The sequence below is a fragment of the Saccopteryx leptura genome, chromosome 8 (genome assembly GCF_036850995.1).
Source record: "Saccopteryx leptura isolate mSacLep1 chromosome 8, mSacLep1_pri_phased_curated, whole genome shotgun sequence".
Lineage (NCBI taxonomy): Eukaryota > Metazoa > Chordata > Mammalia > Chiroptera > Emballonuridae > Saccopteryx > Saccopteryx leptura.
In genome coordinates, this window is record NC_089510.1 from 887,186 (window position 1) to 909,228 (window position 22,043).

General features: G+C 61.1%; 1 protein-coding gene across 2 annotated transcripts; it reads left to right on the forward strand.

Moving 5' to 3' along the window:
- Positions 1-32: 32 nt before the first annotated feature.
- Positions 33-21,177, forward strand: HDAC11 (histone deacetylase 11). Of its 2 annotated transcripts, none has more exons than XM_066347283.1 (10): positions 33-86; positions 1,026-1,174; positions 3,520-3,620; positions 12,816-12,932; positions 14,391-14,433; positions 16,099-16,175; positions 17,248-17,310; positions 18,084-18,180; positions 19,051-19,229; positions 19,422-21,177. In XM_066347283.1, coding segments are annotated over exons 1-10 (1,044 nt in total). In that variant the 5' UTR covers positions 33-84; the 3' UTR covers positions 19,638-21,177. The 2 variants fall into 2 exon arrangements, with proteins under 2 accessions (XP_066203380.1, XP_066203381.1); XM_066347284.1 differs by lacking the exon at positions 33-86 and adding an exon at positions 896-913.
- Positions 21,178-22,043: the final 866 nt, after the last annotated feature.

The following is a 22,043-nucleotide window of genomic DNA, read 5'->3' on the forward strand; positions in this document are numbered from 1 at the left end:
CCGAGGGCGTGTCCTGGGCGGGGCCGTGCAAGGTCCCGCCTGGTCGTGGAGCTGTGGCCAGCGCCGGGAGGGCCCGGCCGCGGGATGTGAGTGTGGCGAGGGCGGGAGTGGGGGCGCGGGGTGGGGCGCAGGCAAGCCCCCGTGTTCCCAGGGGTCGCGTGGGCGGGAGCTCCAGTGCGTCGGCGGCGCGGCGGGGCGGGGCGGGCCAGCCAGGTGCGGGCGCAGGTAGGTCGGGCGCTGGGACGGTCGGGCCCGCACACCGGGTCAGCCCGTGTCATTTCTCTGCGGCCCGGGGGACCGGCGCCGGTCGATAGTCGCGGGTCTGACGCCTGCTCGCGGCCCCCTCCAGCGTCGCGGAGGCCCCGCAGTGGCGACAGCTGCGGAGGGGCGACGGCGTGGATGAGGGCCGGCGGCACGGGGACCGGAGAGACCAGCGTCCCTGGCTCCGCGTTGGGCCACAGCCTGCGCGACCCCCTCCCTGCGGGACCGCGGCTCGCGCAGCCGGGACGCTTTCTTGTTCAGCGGTTCAGGTGCATTTTCTCCATCCTGGCGACAGGCACACATTCTATAGGAAACAGGCCTAGGGCCGCGCTGCTATTGCGTGTAATCGTTAGAATTTGTCAGCGCGGTGCTGAGGCCTTGCCGCCAGAGACGCACCTGGGTGCGCACCCGCTGCTCCGCAGACCCGCAGTGGGGGCTGGGTCCCCGCCCCCAGCCTCCTCCGGCGCGACGGTGCAGCCTCCCTCTCCCAGGACTGAGAGGATTGGGCCGGACCGTGCAGGGAGAGAGCCAATGCTCAGGGAGGATCCGTTGTTATTGTTGCTGTTGCTGCGTCGGCCCCTTTTCGGCGGCGGAGGCGGCGGCGGCGGCGGCGGCGGCGGTGGTGGGGGGTGGGGGGAGCTCGTGGTACCAGGTCAGGGCTGTCTGGTATACCAGAGCCGACTGGCGCCGCGGGGGGGGGGGGAGGCTGCTTCCCACACTGAGACCATCCTTGTCTGTGTGTTCTGTCCCTGTGCCCACGGAAGGCCGCACGCCACCCAGCTGTACCAGCATGTGCCGGAGACGCGGTGGCCCATTGTGTACTCGCCCCGCTACAACATAACCTTCATGGGCCTGGAAAAGCTGCACCCCTTTGACGCGGGGAAATGGGGCAAGGTGATCAGCTTCCTGAAAGGTATGGGAGGCCCAACCTTGGTCCCTGAGTCTGCTTCCCTTACCCCCCGCCCCACCTTCCCCTAACAAATCTCAGCCTCTCCTGCCTCCAGCCTCAGCTCCCAGACTGCCTTCCACCCACACTGTCAAAAGGATATTTCCGACACAGACTTGTAAGCATAGTATGTCCCTGTCCCAAACCTTCCCTTGCTTCCCATCGCTGTGGACCTAAGTCCTGTGTCGTCCCCTGGAAGCCCAGCAGTGAGGGAGCTAATTCATGATGGCCAGAGGACGCTCAAGTGTGGAGTGATCCAGTGTCCGTCTGCCACAAGCTCAGAGTCCTAGAGAAAGAGACCTTTTACCCCAACTCCATGCATTACAAATGGAGGTGACTGGGTCCCAGAAAAGTTAGGAAACCTGCCAACAGCCATGTAGCTACTAAGGGGCAGAGGGGGGTGTGGAGCTCAGAGGTCCAGGCTCTGACCCTTCATGTGTGGAGTGATCCAGTGTCTGTCTGCCACAAGCTCAGAGTCCTAGAGAAAGAGACCTTTTACCCCAACTCCATGCATTACAAATGGAGGTGACTGGGTCCCAGAAAAGTTAGGAAACCTGCCAACAGCCACGTAGCTACTAAGGGGCAGAGGGGGGGGGTGTGGAACTCAGAGGTCCAGGCTCTGACCCTTCATGGCTCATCCCGCTGGGCTGGGTGATGCTTGTAGTGTTTTGACAGCGGTGTGGCCAATTCCAGAGTCACAGCAGGCGGGTAGGAGGACATTCTCCTGTTCTCTCCATTGAGGGAAGTGGGAAATGTTAGCTGCAGGGTTACCTGGTGTAGGATGACTCAGTCCTTCCGGATCACGACAGCATAGAGAAGGTCTCACTTTGGGGCTAGACCATCTTTAACACGAAGCCCAGCTGCCTTTGTAACACATCAGGAGCGAGCCAAGCCCAAGGCCCTGCACCTTGCAGACCATAGCATCAAATTAGAGATTAAGAACACTGTTTCTCTTGTATTTGTTCTTTTTTATTCTTATTTCTGGTTAACTTCTGTTTATGGCAAGTGATACTGAGGTTATGTTTGCAACAGTGGCCAGTGTGAATATTCACTGGAAAATATTAAATAGAAAAGACTACAAACTGAGGGCAAGAACTCCAGGGAGAGGAGCAGAGCCAGCCTGCCCTTGCCTTCTGTTTCTCCTGCCTTACGGAGCATGGTCCTTCATGCTCTGTCTTCCAGTCTGAGCCACTCCCCCCCATGTCCCCTTCTGGGGCTCTTGCATCACCTAGTAGCCTGACAGAAGGGTCCCTTGTCTCCCTCTTGCGGAGCCAGCAGCCCTCCTGGGCCCCCTCCTTTCCCCTATGAGGATGTAGGTGGAAAGGAGGCAGGGGCCACATGGTGAAGGGCCTCCAAGAAAAGAGCTAGCCCTGTGCCTGCAGGCAGTGGGGAGCCATGGCACGTTCTGGGGTGGGGTCAGGGCGAGTACCTGCTGTATGGTTGATTTCTTGGGGTAACACTAAAACAGGTCCCCTCGGTTGCGACCTTGTTTTCCCCTTTGATGTCCGTAGAACCTGGAGCATCACAGGCCAGAGCATCATGGGCCTGTCCTAACTGAGCTCTAGAGCACTTCATACCCTGGACCTCAGTTTCTTCATCTGCAAAAGGGAGCAGATCTCCCTGGTGTGCGCAAGTGGGCGGTGATGGAATAATGCAGCGTTTCCCAAACACGGCCGTTTGCAGACAGACCACTCCCGGGCTCTATGCCGTCTCCTCATGCCACCTGCCCCGTTCTTTACTTCAGATTGTTTGTTGACTTAGCCTTTGTTTTTAAAAACCTTCAATAAACCTGTATTGATGGGAAACATAGGTCACCTAAATGGGAAAAGCCGGTTTCACGTGCCATAAATAGAAAGTCACTGTAAAATAAAAACGCCTTGGAAAACAAGGGTGTCGTTCAGTTCAGGCTGCTCCCTGTGGCTGCAGGCTGGGAGACTGCTCTGAGGGGTAAGGAAGGAAGGAGATCGTGGGTCAGGCAGGTGTGAAAGAGAAGCCACACTCCGCAGCCTCCCATCTGGCCCCCAGAGTGGTGAAAGCGTGTGTCTCACCTCAAGAGTTGACATCACTGACCCATGTGTGGTCTGCCTCTGAAAGTTGTGCAGACGCACCCGAGCTCACCTCAAGTTATCAGTATCTTGGGAAGAATCTTTGTGTGCACAGTGTCCCCAGTGCCCTGGCCTAAGGGCCTGGCCCGTTGTTCACACCGACCTGGGAGGTGGCCCGTTCTCAGCAGTGCCCACCGTCTCCTGGGGCAGGGCGGGGCCTGCCCCCACCCCCCAGCAGGGAAGCAGGTGCCCTCTTTATGGTTTCAGAGGAGAAGCTTCTGTCGGATGGCATGCTGGTGGAGGCTCGGGAAGCCTCGGACGAGGACCTGCTGGTGGTTCACACGAGACGCTACCTCAACGAGCTGAAGGTACAAGGCTGAGGGTCTGGGGCTGCCCTGGGCCAGGAAGGCTGCCGGCCGGGGGGTGAGTGGCAGCTCAGCCTGGGGAAGCGCAGCCCGAAAGGGCTCATTTCCTGTCCACAGTGCAGGGGAAGCATGTGAGTCTGTGGTCCCCGAGAGAAGGAGCAAGGTGCGGCAGACACCAGGGAGAGGCGAGACTGCTCTGGGGGTAGTGAGCTCCCCGTCTCTGGGAGTATGAAAGTGGGATGTCCAGTTGGTGGAGAGTGAAACCTCACAGGGATTGCGGCTTCTGCATCAGTGACTTTCAATCTGTGCTCGGTGAACAGGCTTCAGAGACCCCTGCTGGATGACAGATGGGGACGCCCCAGCCCTTGTCAAATCAAAGCGGTTCTATTTTGGCCTATTTTTATAGTGGACTGAAGTTTTAAGATTTTGTTCTAAGAATTTCCACTGCTAAAGACTTGTTAAAAACCGTTAGGCTCAAGATGAATTGGAACTCCCCTGCCCCCCAGGGCCCAGCAGGGCACATACAGAAACAGTCAGGCAGGAGGTGGTGGTGTGGGGGCACTGGAAGGGTGCTGCCTTTCCCAGGGGCAGGCTGCTGCTAAGCCCCACTGCAGGCCTGGCACAGCCGGAGTGCCTGGCTTTACCCAGGCTATTGAGTGGCAGTTTCTGATTTCTTAATGTTGCAGCTCATTTGAGATGTTAAAATTCCACCTGCAGACGGAACTGGGCCTTCAGGCTGCCTGCTCGCGGCCTGTCCTCAGCAGCTGAGGTTCTGAGGGAGGAGGCAGTCGGGCCCCTTTGTGGGAGCGGAGGGCGGGCTGGACGGGGGGTTTGTATCAGATTGGGTGCTGTTATCCTGTGCTGGTGGGGTCAAGGGTGCAACAGGTTCTCTGCACCCAACAATGTGGGAGCCCTTTGCACTGGCAACCTATATAATTTTATTAACCACGGTCACCCCTAATAAAGTCAATAAATTTTTTTTTTAAAGAAAGAATGTGGGGCCCTGGCCAGTTGGCTCAGTGGTAGAGCATCAGCTCCGGGGTGTGCAGACGTTCCAGGTTTGAGTCCCGATCAAGGCACACAGGAGAAACGATCATCTGCTTCTCCCACCCCCCCTTCTCTCTCTCTTCTCCCCTGCAGCCAGAGGTTCGATTGGTTTGAGCTCAGCCCCCGGAGCTGAGGATAGCTCAGTTGGTCTGAGCACATCTGCCTCTGATTCTAAAAATAGCTCAGTTCTTGAGCATTGGCCCCAGATGTGGTTGCTGGGTGAATCCTGGCCGGGGTGTATGCATGCATCTGCCTCACTATCTCTCTTCCTCTCTCACCTAAATGAACAAACAAAAAAACAAAAGAATGTGGGACCCCTAACCCCCAGGCTTCCCAGCTAGACTCATTTTAGACTCAGAGGCAGAGGTCACTGGGCCCCTCCCCTGCATCAGTGGGAAAGCCTGGGCTCAGGAAGAGGCCGCACTTGCTCAGGGTCTCCCAGGAGGGACGTCAGGCAGGCCTGGGGGAGGCCTCAGGTCAGGCACCCAGTCCGGTCCTCCGGGTGCTTGGGCACAGCTCTGCTCCCCCTTTTCCCAGACTCTGGCCTACCTGTGGGAATGCTGGGTGCAGTCGGACAGTGTTAACTCGGGAGAGAGAACCAGGAACAGGTTGATGCCCAGCTCCTGGGAGAGGGAGGTGTGTGAGGCCTTGGCAGGAAGCCTGGCACTTGGCTGCCCTCATTTCCTGGGGCTTGGACATGCGCGGTCACAGTCCATAGCCCAGGGGCTGGGCCAGGAGGACATGCCTGCCCGAGTCCAGAGAGGAAGGGCTGGGTGCAGGGACAGAAAATTGGGGTCAAGGGTGGGGGGAATACCGGTGTCCACCTGGAAGGATTAACCAGGATGGTATGATTGAGTTTTGTATTTGACCCGGAGCTGCCTGGCAGCCAAGGCAAAAAGAGAAACGTGATGAATTCCAAACCACCGACTCAGGTGAAGGGTGTTCGGTCACTCAGCGTCCGTATCGAGTGCTGACTGTGGACTAGGCACAAAAAAACGAACAAGCAAGGCTCGCTGGTGTCGTGGATTTGCATTTTCACGGCGGAAGACTAAAAATGCAGTAAGCACAGAAAAGCGTTTCAGAGCGCACCAAGGGCTGTGAAGAAAGGCGGGGTGGCCGGGTGGAGGTGGGCTCTGTTTGGCTGAGCGGTGGGGGCGGGCCCCACAGACAGGACGGGAGGTTTGCGCTGAGACTAAGTCACGGGAGTGGGTGACGCAGGAGGAGCTTGGAAGGCGGGCTGCTCCAGAGCCACGGACCTGGGGAGGGACGTGGCCTCCTGAAGGGAGAGGGGACCAGAACACTGAGGTGGCAGGTGACGCCCCGGGAGGCCAGGACACACAGGGTTCTGCGGGCTGTGGAGGAGTTTGGATTCTGTCCCAGCTGCTCTGGGAGAGGGGTGCAGTGGGACACGCAGACGGGACCCACGCCCATCTCGGGCGTTGCTGCTCTGGAACCTGCGGCTCACCCTGCAGGCGTGCACCGTGTCTCTTTTCTGTGGTGGACCCCTGAGCAGTGCCCCGAGCTCTGGAGGCCTCCAGGGCTGCTCAACCTTGGCCCTTCTCTGCGTCCTGTGGAACATTCTCACCCCCTCCTCCGCCCTGCCCACCCCGCTCCGCCCTGCCCACCCCGCTCCGCCCTGCCCACGGCCCGTCCGCCCTCCCCACCCCGTTCTGTCTGTGAACACTTTTCAGTTATTTTGCTTCTAGACCTAGGAGTAGAATTGCTGAGTCATATGGTAATGCTGTGTAACTCTTTGAGGCGTCACCAAGACGATTCCCATTACAACTGTCCATTTTATATTTTGAACCACTGCACCAGGGTTCCAGTTTTCTCTATGTCCTCACCAGCACTTATTTTCTGGGGTCATTTATTTATTCATTTATATTGTGGCTTGTGTAGTAGGTCAGGTGTGAAGTGGTGTCCTATCGTGGTTATAATTTGCATTTCGGTAATAGTTTATGTATGACATGAAGCATCTTTGAATGCTTTGTAGCCATGTGTGTATCTTCTCTGAAGAAAGGGCCTGTTCAAGTCATGGGTCCATTTTAAAAGTTGGGCCATTAGTCTTGGTTGTGGAGTTGTAGTACTTCATATGTTCCTCTTGTTCCCTGGTTGCTCTGGCTGGCACTTCTGGTTGAATCGACGTAGCAAAAGCAGGCATTCTTGTCTTGTTCCCGATCATAGGTGCTTTTCAGTCTTTTACTGTTGAGTGTGCTGTTAGCTGTGGGATTGTGCATTTACGTGTGTGAGTGTGTGTGTGTGAGTGACAAATACCTTTGTCGTGTTGGAGGAGTTCCCTTCTGCTCCTAGTTTGTCGATTGACTTTATGAAGGGTGTTCGATTTTGTCATAGGCTTTTTCCATCGCCTGAGGTGATCGTGTGGGTTCATCTCCCCTTCTCTCCGTTGGCCCCCACTTCTACTGCTGTCAGGTCCTGGCCCAAACCAAGCAGCTGGGGCTCCGAGCGGAGCTGTAGCCAACCTCCTCCCTGCGTGCAGTTGCAGGTCTGGACTCGTGAGGGTGGAAGTCCACCTGAAAAAAGCAGGCAGTGGGAAGCAGTGTCTGCAGTTCGGTGGGTTCCCAAAGGCCATCTGGGCGTGGAGGCCCTGACATCTGACCCGGCCTTGGGACGGGGAAGCCTGCAGGCCGTGCCCTTTGGTGGGCCGTGGGCATCTGGCTGGGGTAAGCCTCACGGTTCACCGCAGCTCACTCACTCATTTGTTCCTTAGAGGAGTGTTTCTCAAATGTGCTTCCACTTCAGACCCTCTGGAGTGCTTGTGACCCCCCAGGGCGCTGGGCCCCACTCCCTGAGTTTCTGATTCAGGAGGTCGGGGCGGGGCCTGAGAACTTGCATCCCTAACAGGCTCTCAGGGCCCTTCAGCAGGTGGAACCTGTAGGACTGGGCGGGAGGTGCAGAAGCAGGGGCCTACACCTGGCTCACCAGAAGGTGGCCTAGCCTGACCCCGCGGGGTGTGCTGTGTGCTGACCACTGTGTGCTGACCGGGCAGGAGGCCAGGCTCTTACAGGCTCAGTTGCGGTGGGACAGGTGAGGTGGCCTCCTCAGGACAGGTGCAGGTAGGGACCTGGGGGAGGGTTGGCAGCATGTGCCACAAGCACCTACCGTGTGCCAGGCGTCATTCTCGGCATTGTACAGCAGGGAGCATGCCCGCCCATCCCCCGGGGCTGGGCCCTCTGGGAGAGAGAGGTAACAGTCCAGCTACTGCTGTTGGCGGGGACGAGGGCTGTGCACAGAGTGGAGCAAGGGCGGGCAGGGGGCAGTCAGAGTACTTGACACTGGGCAGGGAGGACAGGCTCTCCAGTGGCCCCAAGTCCTCATTCCGGGCCCAGTTGGGAGGAGCTCCTGTTTCAGAGATGAGACAGGACAGAGTGCAGGGACATAGAGGGCTGGCCCTAAGTTGGACATGTGTGTGTGTGAGTGACAAATACCCTTTGTCGTGTTGGGGGAGTTCCCTTCTGCTCCTAGTTTGTCGATTGACTTTATGAAGGGTGTTCGATTTTGTCATAGGCTTTTTCCATCGCCTGAGGTGATCGTGTGGGATCATCTCCCCTTCTCTCCGTTGGCCCCACTTCTACTGCTGTCAGGTCCTGGCCCAAACCAAGCAGCTGGAGCTCCGCATGGGGCTGTAGCCAACCTCCTCCCTGCGTGCAGTTGCAGGTTTGGATTCGTGAGGTTTGGCCCTGATGAACCCTTCAGAGCCCTGTGCCTGTCTTGCTCCCATGCAGCCTGTCCCTTAGTGCCCTGCCCTGCCCGGGCTGGCGGAGGATCAGGGCAGCCCCACTCCAGCCTGGGCCCTCCCAGATAAGCTATCTGTCCCTGGTGCCGGGTCCTTCTGTCTCTCCCAGTCCACCCCACCCCTCACCGGAGCAGCTGTGTCCAGCAGAACCTTCTGCAGAGAAGGAAATATTCTACAAGGGCTCTGCCCACTCCAGTAGTCACTAGCCACATGTGGCCATTCACCCCTTAAAACAGGGGTCCCCAAACTACGGCCCGCGGGCCACATGCGGCCCCCTGAGGCCATTTATCCAGCCCCTGCCGCACTTCCGGAAGGGGCACCTCTTTCATTGGTGGTCAGTGAGAGGAGCATAGTTCCCACTGAAATACTGGTCAGTTTGTTGATTTAAATTTATTTGTTCTTTATTTTAAATATTGTATTTGTTCCCGTTTTGTTTTTTTACTTTAAAATAAGATATGTGCAGTGTGCATAGGGATTTGTTCATAGTTTTTTTTTATAGTCTGGCCCTCCAACGGTCTGAAGGACAGTGAACTGGCCCCCTGTGTAAAAAGTTTGGGGACCCCTGCCTTAAAATATGGCCAGTGTGACTGAGGAACAAAATTGTAATTAAAAAAAAAATTTTAAATTAACTGACAATTATACTCAAATAGCCACATGTGTCCAGCAGCGCCTGGACCGGACAGCACAGGTCTGGAGCATCAGTGAGCCACACTGCAGTGCAGAGAGACCACTGCTGGCTGAGAAGGGGCTGATGTGCCCCGTCTGCCCTTCATGTCCAGGAGTCGAGGAACGCTGGCTGACAGGTGCCCTCTCCCATGGGGGCTGGTCCCCTTGGCTGGCGCCCACGTGTGTTCTGGTGACTGTAGGCTTGGCCCACGTAGAGCTCAGTCTCTAGCTCGGAGTTCCCACGCGCGGTCCCACAGGATGGCAGCTTTGCGGAGTCTGCACAGTGGTGTTATGTAAAACGTGAAGGGGATAGGCGGAGGTTTGTGGTCAGGAGGCGGGAGAAGTGGGATGAAGCAGTTAGGGAGGAGTCTATGGCAGAACGTCCCGGAGCCTGTAACCTGCCAGAGTGGACTCGGGATGTCCAGGAGGTGGGCCACACCAGCGGTGCTCCCTAAACGTGCTTGATGCACGCCCCTTTCTGGGTGGAGCGCCATCGGGCTAGAGGGCGCTATGGACGCAGGTGGAGAGCCGCCTTGGTCACGGCGCTGTGTCCACATCGGACCCTCCGGAGGCTGCCTGCAGCGTCACGGCCCTGCAGTCTGTCTGCGGGATTGCCGAGGAGGACGTAGCCACTCCGTGGGTCCCTGCAGTGGCTCATTTGTGTGTCCATTCGTGTTCACAGGAAGCAATGGCCCCAGGCCTTCCGTACCAGGCTGTTGGGCAGGGGTGAGCAGGTGGAGCTGGCCACGCGCTCCTCTCCGGGTCTGTCCCTCCTCCCCCCCCCCCCACCCGCCCCACACATGCATACGGACATGCTGTCACTCAGCGGTCGCTGGTGCCAATTCAGTGCCCACCGGAGTCCCCAGTTAGGGTGGGGTGAAGAAAGAAACTACCCAGTGCGCCCGGGCCAGGCGGCCCTCAGGTGAGGCCCCTCGCCGCTGCGCTACAGCCCGGCGGGAACGCGGTCCTCAGTCTCCGTGCGCTCCAGCAGCTGGAGGGGAGCTGAGAATGGAGGCCCATCCCTGTCCCCCCCTGTCCCCCCCTGTCCCTCCTGTCCCCCCCTGTCCCCCCTGTCCCTCCTGTCCCCCCTGTCCCCCCTGTCCCCCCCTGTCCCCCCTGTCCCTCCTGTCCCCCCCTGTCCCTCCTGTCCCCCCCTGTCCCCCCTGTCCCCCCTGTCCCCCCCTGTCCCTCCTGTCCCCCCCTGTCCCCCCCGTCCCTCCTGTCCCCCCCGTCCCCCCCTGTCCCCCCCTGTCCCCCCTGTCCCTCCTGTCCCTCCTGTCCCCCCCGTCCCTCCTGTCCAGTCCATTGGCCCGCGGAGGAGGATGCGAGTCTTCAGTCTGATTGGTGTGAAGGGCGCCGTCCTGATTGGTCGGAATGGCGCGGAGCTGATTGGAGAGGGTGTGAGCGGGGGCGGGGCAGAGCTGCGCAGCGCCTGCTGGACCGCGATGGCTTCGGCCCCCACTGGTGAACGGGGAGCCCAGGAGCTGCTCCGTGAGGGCTGCTGCGGGTGGGGACACCGTGCCGGCCTCTCCCTGACGGTTCGCGTGGGAGGCCCCTGCGCAGAAATGGCCGCTGGCCTGTGCCGCTCAATTTGAGCCCCGTCAGTCACCGGGAGCCCCCTTAGAGGCATCTGCTTTCTCGGGGCCCACGACACCCCCATGCACGCATGCACACACGCATGAGTGTGCGTGCACACACACGGAGGCGGGTTCCGCAGCTGTGCACACTGTCTCAGCTCCGGCGCCCCCGCCCCCGCCGGCCCGGTGGTCCCTCCACCTACAGGCAGAGGGACAAGGCTGGGTGGTGCTCTCCCTTCAGACCAGTGACCGGGTTCCCGGACCCGAGGAACGGGTTAGAGCAGCTTCCCCAGCCTCAGCCGTCTTTATCCGTCCTTACCCTTGTCCTCAGCGGTCCTCAGTCATCCTTAGCCTGTCCTTAACCGACCAAAGCTGTCCTCAGCAGTCCTCAGCCTGTCCTCAGCGGTCCTCAGTCATCCTTAGCCTGTCCTTAACCGACCAAAGCTGTCCTCAGCAGTCCTCAGCCTGTCCTCAGCGGTCCTCAGTCATCCTTAGCCTGTCCTTAACCGACCAAAGCTGTCCTCAGCAGTCCTCAGCCTGTCCTCAGCGGTCCTCAGTCATCCTTAGCCTGTCCTTAACCGACCAAAGCTGTCCTCAGCAGTCCTCAGCCTGTCCTCAGCGGTCCTCAGTCATCCTTAGCCTGTCCTTAACCGACCAAAGCTGTCCTCAGCAGTCCTCAGCCTGTCCTCAGCGGTCCTCAGTCATCCTCAGCCGTCCTCAGTCATCCTTAGCCTGTCCTTAACCGACCAAAGCTGTCCTCAGTCAACCTAAGCTGTCCTCAGCCAACCTAAGCTGTCCTCAGCCAACCTCAGCCTGTCCTCATCCGTCCTCAGCCTGTCCTCATCCGTCCTCAGCCTGTCCTCAGCTAACCTCAGCCTGTCCTCATCCGTCCTCAGCCTGTCCTCATCCGTCCTCAGCCTGTCCTCATCCATCCTCAGCCTTGTCCTCAGTCTGGGAGGGTGGCCACACAGGTGCTCAGGGCAGTGCCAGCACCAGAAGACAGGTCTTCCCTGGTGGCAGTGTCTAAGCCACAGTGGCCCAGCCTCTCGATGCCACCCCGTTCCCGTGCCTCCCTGGCCCCTTGCAGGCACGATGCCACCCCGTTCCCGTGCCTCCCTGGCCCCTTGCAGGCACGATGTCACCTCGTTCCCGTGCCTCCCTGGCCCCTTGCAGGCACGATGCCACCCCGTTCCCGTGCCTCCCTGGCCCCTTGCAGGCACCTGCTTTCTCGCAGGCTTCTCCATGCCTCAGTCTCATTCAGTCCTGGGTGGTGGTCGCAGTGGCCACACTGGCCAGTCCTCTCCCACTGGATGCCTTGTAGCCCTGACATCTCACCTTGCTCCTTCCTGCAGCCTTCTCTGTGCCTGACCTCCTGAACACATAGGTACTTCCCTGCTAGGCTGCAAGCTTCCCGACTAAGGCTGGACCACCCCCGCCTCAGGCACTTAGTAAACATCTGCGGAGTACCCAGAGCCCCTCCAAGCCTCTGCCTAGGGTCAGTCGGAGCAGGGAGCGGGGGCCTAGGTGCCTTCCCAGGCAGGCAGGAGACGGTGCAGGATCTGGATGCGTGGACACCTGCCCAGGGGTCTGGGGGCCGCGGGAAAGCAGTGTCCTGGTCTTGGTGCTCGAGACCCTCCTGCCGGAGCAGCCAGAGAGGAGGTGGGAGGTCCAGTGCCCAGTGGACAAAGGGCCACACTGTACTGTGGAGCAGGACTCCTGGGCTTCCGGTCCTGGCTTTGTCAGGGACGTACTGCTCAGGGAGCTGCTCTGGCCTCAGGGTCCCCTTCTGCACAGCGGGTGTGGGGCCGTGCTGGGGCTGCACCCTTGTGAGGTGGGCGGAGCTCCCCTCAGCTCTTGCTCTGGGCACTAGAGGGCAGCCAAGGGCTCTGGAATACAGGCCCACGGAGTGTAAGGAAATGTGCTGCGTACACTGTCCTTGGCTGAGCCCAGGGCGTGGTGGGGGCCAGACCGGTGTGTGTGTGCATGTGTGCGTGTCGAGGGGGGGGGTCGCTTCTTTACCAGAGCAATGGCCCCCAGCCCGGAGCTCACTGGGCACCGTGGTCCTGGCTGTAGAGGACCCCTGACTCCCAGCCGCTGCCCTGCGCCCGGGCACAGCCATGGAGGCCGGTGGCCTGTGTGTCCCTCTCTCCACAGTGGTCCTTTGCTGTCGCCACCATCACAGAGATCCCGCCTGTCATCTTCCTCCCCAACTTCCTTGTGCAGAGGAAGGTGCTGAAGCCCCTTCGGACCCAGACGGGAGGGACCATCATGGTAAGTGGAGAGGCAGGTGGGACGTGGGGCTGGGGTGGGGGCCCCGCCAGGCCTGGGTCCTTCTCCCTCGGGGCCTTTGCCCACCTGGGCTCTCCCTGTGGAATGCCCACTCCCACCTGATAGCTGAGCAGAACCCCTAGTCTTCCCCAGCGACCAGCAGGGGCTGGTGTGGGGGCCCCTCCAGGCCTGACTCCTTCTCCCTTGGGGCCTTGCCCACCTGGGCTCTCCCTCTGGAATGCCCACCTCCCACCTGATAGCTGAGCAGAACCCTGAGTCTTCCCCAGCGACCAGCAACAGCGGGTCTGTTAAAGTCTGTCCCATCCCCGAACATTAGAATTCACCGTTCCTTTGTGGACCACCGAGAGAGTCACCGTATTTACTGGTGTGTGAGAGACGTCTCCATCTCCCAGAGATGTACCCTAAAATGGTCGCTGCAGTGTACTCAAGTTTAAGGTGGAAAACCACACCTCACGACTCCAATGATGGATCCTGCCCCCCTCTGTCCCCATCATGACCTCAGGGTGGAGGCAAAATGAGGGCTCATGTCCTGTGTGTAGTTTTTTTTTTCTTTTCTTTTTTTTTTTTGTATTTTTCCGAAGTGAGAAGCAGTGAGGCAGGCAGACAGACTCCCACATACGCCCGACCAGGATCCACCCGGCCTGCCCACCAGGGGGTGATGCTCTGCCTATCTGGGGCGTTGTTCCTGAGCCATTCTAGCACCTGATAGAAGGTGGAGGCCATGGAACCATCCTCAGTGCCTGGGCCAACTTTGCTCCAGTGGAGCCTTGGCTGCGGGAGGGGAAGAGAGAGACAGAGAGGAAGGAGAGGGGGAGGGGTGGAGAAGCAGATGGGCGCTTCTTCTGTGTGTCCTGGCCGGGACTTGAACCCGGGACTTCTGCACTCCGGGCTGACGCTCTACTGCTGAGCCAGCCAGCCAGGGCCCTGTGTGTAGTTTTCTTTGAAACAAGCCACAGGCTGCTGAGTTGATCGGCAGTGGGAGACAGTTCTGATTTCAGAGCACGATGATCCGACCTGTCGTTTTTAGTTTGCGAATCTGTCTCTTCTTTTAGTTTATTAGATTACAACTTATCACCCACCCCAGAACTTGCATTTCCTATGGGATTTCAGTATTCAGTCTCTATTTCCACATGCAAAATCTTTTCCCTTCCAAAGGCAGATTAAAACTGTCAGTTTGTACGTAACCAGAAGTATTTACTTTCATTTCTTCCAGTTTCCTCCCAAAATTACCGAGGGGCTGGTGCACCACACGTCCCACATGCTGGCCAGGCTGGCACTTGCCCCTGGGACCGAGTTCGCGGGGGTGGCAGCCTCCTGTGGCCCCTCTGAGCTCAGCCACATCTCAGGGCTGGGCAGAAGCGGGGTTGGTGGGTGGGCTGAGCAGGTCTGGGAGTGAGGGATGGAGAGGCCACCATGCCTTCACCTGTGCTTGTCTCCCAGGCGGGGAAGCTGGCAGTGGAGCGAGGCTGGGCCATCAATGTGGGTGAGTGTCCCGTGGGGGAGGGGAGGCGGCCAGGGCCTGGGGAGGGCCAGGCTGTGAGCTCCCAGGCTCTGCTGCCTGGGAGAAACCCACCAGTGCCTCCATCTGGAGTGGAATCCTTGTCTGAAAGAGTTCCCCAAGTTGCTCCGTGCCTTTGCATACTTCCAGTGACGGGGAGCTCACTCTCTCCCAGAAGGCCCATGCCATCCTCTGGACAGGTCTGCATGGGGATGAGACCTGCAGGGTTTCGAGGGCTCCTCCCACCTGTGGGGGCCCAGGACAGCCTGCAGGGGCTTGGTCATGTGGTAGACAGGTCCAGGATCAATATCACTTCCTTCTCAGGGGCGTTGAGGGCCAGCACTGCCCCGTCTCCTGGACTGTCCCACAAAGTTGGCTTATGGCAGGGCTGCACCTATAGTTCTCGTCCCTCCCAGGGACCCTCATGGAGGCTCCGCACTGAACAGTCTGTGCTGCTGTCTGTCCAGCCTCTCATCTGCACTGGGCGTTACTGTCCAGTCCAGTTATGTTGATGAGCGTATGGACATCAAGAGAGCCCTAGTGGCTTGCTCAGAGCCCCAGATCACCGTGGACTGTGAGCACTGCAGGCAGGGGCTGGGTCTCTTCCGTCCTGGTGTGGTCAGGTGCCCATCCTTAGTGCTGGCTTAACCACGGTGTTAGGACACTCTGCTGAACAGATGAGGGGACAGCCGTGTGCTTACAGGTTCCCGAGGGGACCAGGAAGCCCTTCCCTGTGGACGGTGTCATGGCCTGGTAGAGGTTAAGAGCTGGATCCTGAACCAGCCTTGGTTTGAATCTTGGTTCTGCCATTAGTGAGCTGTGTGACACAGGGCCAGTTGCTGACCTTCTCTGGGCTCTTGCTGTGAAGAGGAGGGCATGGCGGTAGTATTGGCTGCTGGGGCTGCAGGGAGGTGTCAGCGAGCTTCATGCTGGCTGGGGTTCGTCCACTGTGGCTGTTAGCTCATCGTGAACCAGTGTCAGCCCCATGAGTGGTGGAAGTGGCAGGTCCCTGGTCCTCGGGTCCCGGCTTCACGCTACCTGGGAGGCAGTGACTGGGATCAGTGTCAGACATCGGCAGTGCAGGGCCCTGTAGGGCAGCCGGGGACCGGCTGTGTGGGCACTGGGGCCCCAAGGCAGTGGTCTCAGGGTTGAGAGGTGAGGCTGGACCCTGGGTTCCAGGGCCCTCATTGTTGCTGGTTGCTGTGGGCAGCCAGGACTAGTGGCGGGTTCTCCGCCTGCTCACCCTCGTCTGCCATGCGGCGGGATCTGGGTGGTCCTGGCTAGACCTGCCCCCCCTGCCCCCCCCCCCGCCACCCCCCCTACATCCTTCCCCAGTGGGAGGACTCACATGGACAGGCCCAGCTCTGGGGACTCACTGCCTTGGGAAGGATGAGCTCCCGGCCCCTAAGGGTGTGGGTGGGCTGGGGGCGGCTGACTTGTTGGGACACCCCAAGAAGTTTCCATCTCTGACAGGGCAGCTGGGATGTCAGCGCTGCCCCCTGAGCTGGGTGTGAGTGTGTCCAGGGGCTGGGTGCACTCTGCCCACCTGGAGCGGTCCTGAGGGCGGAGCAGGGAGGGGTGTTGGGAGGCGGGGCGGGCGGGGGCCCTGGGTCCGCCCCTGAGCCGGCCCTGACCTGACCTGACCTGCAGGTGGCGGTTTCCATCACTGCTCCAGCGACCGGGGCGGGGGCTTCTGCGCCTACGCGGACATCACGCTCGCCATCAAGGTGCGCAGGGGTCACGTGGGCTCAGCGCCCAGCCCGCCCTGGGGCCCCGCCCTTCCCAGTCTGTGCTGTCACCTCCATTACAGAGACGCGGACGGGGCGTGGGGGGCGCTGGGGGGTCCCACTGCCTCGCTCAGCCAGCTGGGGCTCAGACCCAGATGAGCTGCTCTTCTGTCCTCCTGGGACCAAGGGAGCTGCTCCGGTCTCGTGAGGGGGGGGCGCACTTCCGGGGGGGGCGCACTTCCACGGAAAAAGTAGGGGTGTTGCACAGGGAGCGAGGAAGAGGTGGGGGTAACAGTGATGGGGGTAACAATGGCCTTGACTATGGGCTCAAGCCTCAGCCAGCCCCGCCCTTGGGGCTCACCTGTTACCCTCACACGTTGCAGGTGAGGACACAGGCCCAGGGGGGTGAGGTCACGCAGCCAGCACGGGCTGTGGGAGGGACCCCGAGTGTGCCCCGACCACCCTGTGTCTGGGTGTCAGGGTCAGTGGCCCCTGTTCTCACAGGACACACACACTCATGGTGGGGTGGTGGGGGTTGGGGGTAGGCCAGCAGACCCTGGTCATTCAGAGAGGTGGACACAGGGGATCTTGGAGGGTGGGGGGAGGGGAAGGATGGCTTCCCAGGGAAGGGGGCATGAGGACATGGCCCTATAGTAAGGCAGAGCTTGTAGATAAAGCTCCAGGCCCAGTGTGGAGGGGTGGGGGTGGGGGGTGGGGGGGGTGGGGGGGTGGGGGGTGGGGGGGCCCTCCCCTAGTCCCCCCCCTCGTCCCCCCAGGCTCCCCACCCGTTACCCTAGGATTACTGGGCTGTTGCTGAGGGCCAGCCTCACTCCCCTGCTCAACCCCTGACTGCAGCTGGTCCTTCAGGGCCCAGCACAGGCCCTTCCTCCAGGGAGCCTTCCCTGACTACACACACGTAACTCTCCTGGGCTGTGATGTCTTTGCCCGGCCCTGGTAGCCAGAAGCATATGTGGCCTCCTCCCGTGGCCCCTCGCCACCCGGGAGTCCCCGAGGGGCTGTGTGTCTTCTGTCCTCTGGGGACCCTCACATTTTCCCTCTCCTCCCTGAGCAGTTTTTGTTTGAGCGCGTGGAAGGCATCTCCAGGGCCACCATTGTTGACCTGGACGCCCACCAGGTGAGTGCCCTGTGGGGTGGGGTCTGCTGGGCCCCCAGCTCCTGTGTGCCTCCGCCAGCATCTGTCATGCAGCCCCACCCAGGGGGACTCCCCCATGCCAGGGGCGTCCCTGAGCTCCAGGCAGAGCTCTGCCACCTCCGTCTGGACCTGCCTCAGCCTGTGTGCCCCTCAGCCCTCTGCAGTGTCCTGCCATCTCCTGATGCCCCTCCCCTCCCCCCAGCCAGGCTGGCAGCGCCCCTGAGCTCAAAGCCCTCCGCAGCTTCCCTGGTCAAGGGGTACTGGGGACCCGCCCCTGGGAAGGTGCCACTCACACGGTCTCAGGGCCGCTCAGCCCCAAAGCCACTGCTCAGGAACCGACTCCTTAGGGTTAGAGCCTCAGGACTCGAAACCCAGGCCTGGCTCCCCTGGTCAAGGACAGGGCAGGGCACCCAGTGGGCCCAGTGGCTTGGTGATGCTCGGGGCCCTGCCTCGAGGTTACATGGTCACACTGAGTCCCCTGAACACAGTCACGTGAGTGCAGCCCTTGGCTCTGTGCACCGCATTCTGGTCCCAGGCTCAGGAAGGGCGGGCCCAAGTCCTGCTGCTGCTGCCGCCTCAGGTCACACCGGGGGGACCACAGGCCAGGTTTGGAGGTCGAATCCCCGCTTTGTCACTTGACTGTCGTGAGACCCTCTGCCGCAGGGCAAACCAAACCACACTGCTGCGGGGTGAGGTGGGGGTTCTGGCCTGGCTGAGGGCAGTGCCTGCACGTGACCTCCATGTTCTCCCCGCAGGGCAATGGGCACGAGAGGGACTTCATGGGGGACAAGCGCGTGTACATCATGGACGTCTACAACCGCCACATCTACCCTGGAGACCGCTTTGCCAAGCGTAAGCCCGCCCCGCCCCCGGCCCCGCCCCCGGCCCCGCCCCCGGCCCGAGTGCGCTCCTGCGTGGGTGGGGTCCCCTGAGCAGTGCCTGTGTGCTGGGCCCCGCGGAGGCCACTTCATCCCTCCTCAGCGTCCCCGAGAGCTGGGAATCGTCCCCATTGTGCAGACATGGAGACTGAGGCCTGAGGAAGCCCCATGACCCACCCGTGATCACATTAGCCTGTTTAATGAATGGCGCGTGGGTTCTTAGAGTGGGGGAACCAGCAGGGGTAGGAAAACAAGACTCCTGGGCTCGCATCTGTCTGGTAGAACGCGGGGAACGAGGGAAAAGAAACAAGAGGAAGGACAGGATACACGGGACAGTCCCAGTCAGACGGCAGGTGTCAGTGCTAATGTGACTGGTGACGGACGATGAGGGCAGGCAGGTTAAAGGGATCCCTCCAGAGAGAGGGGTGCTCAGGGCGGGCCGAGGAAGCTCAGGGGCCTGCCCGCTGTGGGGATGTTTACGCCGGAAGGGCTGGTGGCTCCGCTGTGGGCACCCGGCCGCCCTGGTGGCCCAGGGCCCGTTTCTGAATCTTGGACGTGCTGGATTTGGACTTGAGGGCCCAGCATAGCATGGTGTCCGCGTGTCTGGGCAGGGGCTCGTGGAGGCAGGGAGGTCAGACGTCTGGCCTGGTCCCCGGGTCCCCAGGGTGCAGGGCTCTCACCTGTGGTCCTGCGGGCAGCCCAGTGTGGCTGAGTGAGAGGCAGAGGGCTGGAGTCAGACAGGCTATTTTCTAGTCCTGCCTTGGGGCACCGCCAGGGCCTCGGGCCTCCTGTGCCCTCTGATCTCAGTTTCCTCCCCACACTGGGGTGCCCGTGTCCCCCCCAGAGGCCATCCGGCAGAAGGTGGAGCTGGAGTGGGGCACGGAGGACGAGGAGTACCTGTACCGAGTGGAGCGGACCCTGGACCGAGCCCTGAAGGAGCAGCTGCCCGACGTGGTGGTGTACAACGCGGGCACCGACGTCCTCGAGGGGGACCGCCTCGGGGGCCTGTCCGTCAGCCCACAGGTGCGTCCTGCCCCGGGGGCGGGGGGCGTCTGCCCTGCGGAGTCGGCTGCAGCAGGACAGGGGCCCCGGCACCCCTGCTGCCGTCAGGGCGGGTGGGAACAGCAGCAGTCCGAGCAGGGCTAGACCTGCGGCAGGACCTCCCCACACACACACCACGAGGCCCGCCCCGCCAGCCTCCTCGTCTCCTCACAGGGGATCGTCAGGCGGGATGAGCTGGTGTTCCGGATGGTCCGTGGCCGCCATGTGCCCATCCTCATGGTGACCTCGGGCGGCTACCAGAAGCGCACTGCCCGCATCATCGCTGACTCCATCCTTAATTTGTATGGCCTGGGGCTCATCGGGTCAGAGTCGCCCAGTGTCTCCGCGCGGAGCTCAGATGCCCCTCTGCTGCCCCAGGAGGTGCCCTGAGACGCTGCCCTTCTGCGTGGTGCCACCTGCCTCCCACCCTGTCCACCCCTGAGTGCTTCTCCTTTTCTAACAACGTGGGGGGGGGCAGCTGCCAGGGGCCCTGGGGGGCCCAGAGCCGGTCCCTGACCGGGCCTGCCTGAGGGGCCTGGCCAGCAGCCCCTCTTCTCTCCCCTCTGGGTGCTGGAGGCCCTCTGCGGTGAGGCCAGAAGGTAGTCCCAGGAAGAGAGCACATGGGGTCACTGGTCAGCCAGGCCCCATGGAAGCAGACATTCACCATGGAGAGAGGAGGGCAAGTGAGGCCCAGGGGGGCTGCAGGGGGGCTTCCAGGAGTCAGAGTGCTCTGGTGTCAAAAGAAACTCAAACTCATGTCAGACCAAGGGGGCGTCCATCTCTGCCACGGCTGGGCCTCCCCCTCCTCTGAAGTCATGTGACTGGCGCCTCTTCTTGTGTCCGTGGACGTGAGGAGTGGGCACAGCCACGTGGGGGACTGAGAGCCAGGCCCCGGGGGGGGGGGCTGAATTCCTAGCCAGCACCAGCGGTTCTCCATCTGTGTTCCCCTCAGGGATGTGAGGGCTGGCCCCCTCCCAGCCCGCAGTCACGCCAGGTGAAGGGGAGGCCTGAGGAACCCAGGCCCCTGCCTCTGCAGTGGTCTTCCCTGCCCCGGGAGAGGGGCAGTGTTGGGAAGAACACTTGGCCCAGGGCCTCAGCTCTGGAGGCATACGGGGCTGCTGACCCCAGTGGGCAGGGGACAGAGGACATCTCAGATGGGGCAGGTGGCCAACCCAGGTCCTGCGGAAATGGAGGCCCCACGCGGAGACTGAGGCCGGGGGGTGGGGCAGGCTGGTTTCTGCAGAGGGAGCAGGGTCTCCGTCCAGGGAGGATGGGGGCAGGGCCCTGGGTGGGGCTGCAGCCTTTACTGGCCTCACCCAGATTCCTCAGGGCCCTGGTCACCCTCTGTGTCCAGGGTCCCAAGTGGGCACTAGCCCTGTCCCCAGTTCTACTCTGAAGGGGACACTTAGGTCCCCCAGGAAGTGAGGCGGGGGGGGGCATCCAGCTCCCTGCTGCTCTGAGAGGAAGAAGGTAGGGCTGGGCCAGGCTGGGCCCCAGAACAACCCCCTCCCTGGGACGCATGCTCTTCGCCACCTGGGGGAGCTCCTGCCGCCCACCTTCCTCCTCACACCCCGTTTGCTGGGGCGGGGGCGGGGGGTGAACGTTCCAGATCACAGACTGTCCACTGCTGACCTGGACAAGACCCGAGGCATTAACCGTGCATCTGGACACCCCCCGCCTCTGTCGTTGGTCTCTGCCCCCAATGTGAGGCCCCCTCATCCTCTGTCCTCAGCGCGGCCTGTGGCGTCCAGGGTTTGCGAGGGGACTGTGCTGCTGAGCTTGTCTGTGGAAAACCGGAGGCTCTGGACTGGGCCCGGGCACCGTGTGTATGTGCTGGATGCGAGCGGCCCTTCCCTCCTGTGAACGAAAGGGAATAAAAACTTAAAATACACACAGCAGGAGGCCCGACAGGAGGCAGCTGCCCAGGAAATGATGGCGTTCTATTCTGTCCTCCACGTCCTGCGAAGCAGGGCCCTATTCCTGCTTTATAGACCAGACAGCTGAGACTGCAAGCCCGGACGTCCACACCACAAGCACATCTAGAGAGTGGCGAGGCCGGGATTGGACCCAGCTCTGGTGTCTCTGCCGCCGCAAATTTAGGGGTGAAGGAGATTGTGGGGGGCGGTCGTTGCTCTCCAGGAGCCTCCCGGGTCTGGCACAGTCCGGGAACTGGGGGACGGCAGCAGGGCTGGGCAGTGATGGCTCTGCACAGTGTGGGGCTGTGGCAGGGCAGCGCGTGGGTGTGTGTGGGGTCTCCTAGCCCTGGGCCGGGTTGGAGCACTTGTGAGGATGGTCAGTGTGGGGCAGAGTGGTCCAGGGCTCCCTGCAGGAACTGCCAGGTGCCAAGCCCTGCCCCAGGGACTTGGTGGGCATCCCTTGTGGAGCCTGGCAGCGCGCTGAGGAAGAACGAGAGTGTTTTTATGTTTCCTGGGGGCAGACGCACAGGCACAAGTGGGTTAGTTCCTGAAGACCGCATCTAGGAAGTGGGGAGCAGAACCCCGCTCCAGAGTCCATAGCCGTCTCCCCTCTGTAAGGGGCTTTCAAAGACCCTTTCCCAAAGGAGGTCCGGGGATAGACGCCTTCACGCGCGGAGGACTCCGGGCTATGTTTCCTGGGCACCTGGTAGGTGTCAGCGGTGAGGACGGTTCCTCCTGGCTGTGTTGTGGAATCGGGACGGCTGGAGTGGAACGTTGGGGTCCTGCTCTCCAGCCCCGTGCGTATCATACCCGCTGCTGTGAAAAGCCAGGGGAGGGGCCAGCGTGGCAGTCTGGGGTGTGGGGGGTGCTGCAGTCCAGG

Excerpts from the sequence above, each read along its gene's own strand:
- HDAC11 (XM_066347283.1), top strand. Across the intron at positions 16,176-17,247 it reads ACATCACGCTCGCCATCAAG|TTTTTGTTTGAGCGCGTGGA; the intron begins GTGCGCAGGGGT and ends CTCCCTGAGCAG. Across the intron at positions 18,181-19,050 it reads TGGAGACCGCTTTGCCAAGC|AGGCCATCCGGCAGAAGGTG; the intron begins GTAAGCCCGCCC and ends TGTCCCCCCCAG.